The following is a 5,000-nucleotide window of genomic DNA, read 5'->3' on the forward strand; positions in this document are numbered from 1 at the left end:
AGATGTTTCATACCAGATGTTGTAACAGCGGTGATGTTGTGTATAGTTTAGGGTCCTCGCCACCACCAGACTAATCAGCATTGCAGATTGAACATGTAGCTGGACTTGAATGGCTTTCTTTTGACTGAAAGTACTGACAAACTACACTTTTTCTGCTCACCAGTTCCATTTCCACTTTCTCACAGCGCGCGGAGTGCAAGCGTAGGGTTCGGTTCACTGGGAAAGAATTCTAAGGTTCAGCAGAAACTGAACCCCGTCAAAAAGCCCAATATTCAGCCGAATCTGAAGCCGATTTGTCTGGTGGTGGCGAGGACCCTAAACTATACACAACATCACCGCTGTTACAACATCTGGTATGAAACATCCGGAAGAATACGAGTTGTGCATGAAGGAATCTACAGACAGCAGCCAAAATGCAGCAACTTCAGGTACGGCAAAGGAAGGACAGTCACAGTTTACTTCATTAATGTGTTTACTGTGTTCATGGACTGAGGATGGGACGAGGATTCGGTATTCGGTCGAACCCCAAAAATCTAGATTCAGTGCATCCCTAATTCATCCCTTTTGTGGTTAGAGCGGAGAGAGCTGAAGCAGCATTAAATCTGTACCGTAAACAGACTGAAGCGTGTGTTTTATAAAGCTGAAAAGCTCCGTAGAGTTGCAGAGATGTGGAGATAATTCTCTGCAGGCTCATCGCTACCACATATCCTTTAGGGCACATTTTGGCCCAGCTAGTTTTTTGTAGCTTTTTCAATGTTTGGTCGCAATTTTCTGAAATTTTTGTCACTTTTGCCAACGCTTTTGGCTCGTTTTCCGTCGTTTTTTTAAACTTTTTTTTGGACTTTTTTGTTTAAATGAGAAGGCTATATACATGCAATAATACAGTCAAAGATCCTTGACTTTTTTGATGAAATAAAAGCATGTGAATAAACTAAATGTCTGGCCCTTGATGTGATTCTTATTTTCCAGTGTGGCTCTTAGTGAAACTGAGTTTGACGCCTCTGCTTTAGGGGTTAGGGTTAGGGTTAGGCAGCATTAAATCTGTACCGTAAACACACTGAAGCCTGTCTTTATAAACCAATGTCTCCGTAGAGAAGAAGCAGGGAGTTTGCTGATCTCTGCAGAGTGTGTGTGTGTCTGCACGCCAACGCTCCCATCTGTTGTGGCGATCGTTTTACATTTCACAGATGGATTTTTCTCTGTGCTCATTGGTTGTCTGCAGGCCAGACAGGTGCGGGGAACAACTGGGCCAAAGGTCACTACACGGAGGGGGCAGAGCTGGTGGACGCAGTCCTGGACATAGTGAGGAAGGAGTGTGAGCACTGCGACTGTCTCCAGGTGAAGGTTTTAACTTCTTACATGTACAGTATGTGTCCGAGGTATAGAGCCGCTTTGGACGCAGAAACTGTCTCGTTGGCTGGGTTGAACCTGGCTTTATCAGAATCAGATTTACTGGCCAAGTATACTTACATAGACAAGGGATTTGACTTGGGTAGGTGTTAACTCTCTATACATTCAACAAATAGTAATATAGACACATACTGTACAATAGAGAAAACAATATACATATAGGCACATATCAACATAATATACAAAAATACAAATATACAAATAAGACATAATATCAAGACAAGTACACATGGAGTGCAAAAAGTAATAGTGCAAAGTAGTGTGCAAGATGCATATTGCATATTATGTATTAATATTTCAATAGGTAACATTCGTAATGGTCCCAAAGATCCCATGCCAATTAGTTTGTGATAAATTACAACTTTGTTTTGGAATATCCACCAAAAAAAGCACAATATGAAGTGTAACGGTAAGAGCAGTCTAGGATCATAGCTTTAGGGGGGCCTGGCACCTATTGTAAAACATTTTTTAAACATTATTGTACTGTGCTAACTGTGCATTTTAACATCATTTTGCAGCACCATGGTAGGGGGAAACACTGAGTTATGTAACTAGAAAGACACCAATATTTAGGAGACTTTAACGCTGAGCCACAGGACCGTTACTACAAAGGTGAAGCTGTAGAACAAATGAAATCAGAGTTCAATCTATGGAAAAGCAGACATTTTCAAATGTCTCTCTCTTATTCTCTCTCTCTATCTCTGTCTCTCTCTCTCTCTCTCTCTCTCTCTCTCTCTCTCTCTCTCTCTCTCTCTCTCTGTGCCTGCAGGGTTTCCAGCTCACTCACTCTCTGGGGGGGGGCACCGGCTCGGGGATGGGCACCCTGCTGATCAGCAAGATCCGGGAGGAGTACCCCGACCGGATCATGAACACCTTCAGCGTCATGCCCTCGCCCAAGGTATCAACACACGGAGGGAGGGAGGGAGGGAGGGAGGGACAACCTTTAATATTAGTAAAGGCAGCATTAATCTGAATTTTAACTCCACAAACCAACCTTCCTGTAACCCTTTTACCTCGCCTCCTTCTTGACATTACAACATAAATAAGTATATATAAATGTGTAAAGATTACAACCGGTTCATATAAAAGAATGCTGAATGGCGATACAGTTTTTAAACGTCCTAAGGCGTAATGTACTTTAGATTTCACTTGTTTGACTTCAGACGTCTCTACGTCTTCTTAAAAATTAATTCATTATGTTATTTACTATATAAAAGAGACTTCAGATACAGTATTAGGAGACCACTAAGGTCTATATAAAAGAGACTTCAGATACAGTATTAGGGGACCACTAAGGTCTATATAAAAGAGACTTCAGATACAGTATTAGGAGACCACTAAGGTCTATATAAAGAGACTTCAGATACAGTATTAGGGGACCACTAAGGTCTATATAAAAGAGACTTCAGATACAGTATTAGGGGACCACTAAGGTCTATATAAAAGCATCCAAAGAGCACCATGTCATGGGACCTTTAAAAATCTACTCGGCGTGTTGGCTGGAGATCAAAAAAGTTAATTTAAAACCCCGGTTACATTCCTAATCCCATGTGATCTTGTTCTGACCCCTCAGGTGTCGGACACGGTTGTGGAGCCGTACAACGCCACGCTGTCGGTCCACCAGCTGGTCGAGAACACAGACGAGACGTACTGCATCGACAACGAGGCGCTCTACGACATCTGCTTCCGCACTCTCAAACTCACCACGCCCACCTACGGCGACCTCAACCACCTGGTGTCGGCCACCATGAGCGGCGTGACCACGTCGCTCCGTTTCCCCGGCCAGCTCAACGCCGATCTCCGCAAGCTGGCCGTCAACATGGTGCCGTTCCCGCGCCTCCACTTCTTCATGCCGGGGTTCGCTCCGCTGACAGCGCGCGGCAGCCAGCAGTACCGAGCGCTGACCGTTCCCGAGCTCACACAGCAGATGTTCGACGCCAGGAACATGATGGCCGCGTGCGACCCGCGACACGGCCGATACCTCACCGTCGCCACTGTCTTCCGCGGACCCATGTCCATGAAGGAAGTGGACGAGCAGATGCTGAACGTGCAGAACAAGAACAGCAGCTACTTCGTAGAGTGGATACCCAATAACGTTAAAGTGGCGGTCTGCGACATCGCTCCGCGGGGGCTCAAGATGGCCGCCACTTTCATCGGCAACAGCACGGCCATCCAGGAGCTGTTCAAGCGCATCTCGGAGCAGTTCTCCGCCATGTTCCGCCGAAAGGCTTTCCTGCACTGGTTCACGGGCGAGGGCATGGACGAGATGGAGTTCACGGAGGCGGAGAGCAACATGAACGACCTGGTGTCCGAGTACCAGCAGTACCAGGACGCTACGGCCAATGACGGCGATGAGAACTTTGAGGACGACGAAGACGAGATCGTTGAGTAAGGACACCGAACACGCCCGGTAAAACTCTGAGAGAACACCGGTAGAGTTATAATGGGAAAAAGTGACTTTATTTGGGACTTGACTCAACTAAGGACTCGACTTGGCTTGACATAACTTGTGACTTGCCCAAAAACATTTAGGCCCCTATGTTGCACCCTGCGCGGTGCAAAGCCCAACGCAAGTGTCTTTGCTAGTTTAAGACTGACGCAGATGTCAATTTCCCGTCCAGCGCCCACGTTGTTTAAAGGTGCTCTATGCGATGTCACGCGTTTTCTAGGCACCCAACATCGTTTAGAGCACCTTTAAATTGATTGCAAATGCACCTGCAGCCATCTGTAGCGCATGGGCGTGCTGGTCTTACAGGGAGGTGTGTTCAGGTGCATTCTGGGCGTGCTGGTCTTACAGGGAGGTGTGTTCAGGTGCATTCTGGGCGTGCTGGTCTTACAGGGAGGTGTGTTCAGGTGCATTCTGGGCGTGCTGGTCTTACAGGGAGGTGTGTTCAGGTGCATTCTGGGCATGCTGGTCTTACAGGGAGGTGTGTTCAGGTGCATTCTGGGCGTGCTGGTCTTACAGGGAGGTGTGTTCAGGTGCATTCTGGGAGTATTACTATCTTGAGGCAATGGGAAGTGATGGCACCATTGACCAACAAAAACCTGGTCTAAAGTCAATAACGCAGCATTTCATTGTTATTTTAACAGAGCATTAGTAAAATGCTCCTAGGCTTGTGCACAGCGCACACACTATGCTTATTACACACACAGGGATGCACAGCAGCACACACACATGCAGAAGATTAAAAATAAAAATATTACGGTGCAAATCCTCCATCATAACAGCAATGCTCCAAGGTCCAAACATGCCTGGCTTTTAAAGGGAATGGGAGATGATCTCTGATTGGTTGATTGCATGTTACGCCCAAAACACACCTCTGATTAATGAAGACACTAAGTACAACCCTTTAGAATCATGCGCCTGGCACACGGACCCTTTTTACTGCTGTCAAACTAGCAAAAGTGGATTCGTACACGCCCTAAATGCACCTGCACCAGGCGCTTCACGCCGTGCATTTAGATCGTTAAAATAGGACCCTTCAACTTCAACTTGCTGAGATTTGGACTAAATGACTTTAGACTTTCTGTGGGACTTGGGAGCAAAGAGGACTTGTTGACACAATACTGCTTATAGTACAAAGAAAGTA

The 5,000-nt window shown here is 46.1% G+C and overlaps 1 protein-coding gene across 2 annotated transcripts in view; it reads left to right on the forward strand.

Annotated features, from left to right (window-relative positions):
- tubb6 (tubulin, beta 6 class V) overlaps nt 1–5,000 on the forward strand; it is an 11,582-nt gene that overhangs the window by 3,080 nt on the left and 3,502 nt on the right. Inside the window, exons 4-6 of one of the 2 annotated variants that reach the window (XM_031308627.2) lie at nt 1,223–1,338; nt 2,180–2,308; nt 2,984–3,798. In XM_031308627.2, the coding sequence (XP_031164487.1) occupies nt 1,223–1,338; nt 2,180–2,308; nt 2,984–3,798 (1,060 nt within the window). Of the gene's footprint in view, nt 1–1,222; nt 1,339–2,179; nt 2,309–2,983; nt 3,821–5,000 lie in introns of both variants that reach the window. The other variant, XM_031308628.2, reaches the window with a different exon arrangement.

The sequence above is a fragment of the Sander lucioperca genome, chromosome 23 (assembly GCF_008315115.2).
Source record: "Sander lucioperca isolate FBNREF2018 chromosome 23, SLUC_FBN_1.2, whole genome shotgun sequence".
Taxonomy (NCBI): domain Eukaryota; kingdom Metazoa; phylum Chordata; class Actinopteri; order Perciformes; family Percidae; genus Sander; species Sander lucioperca.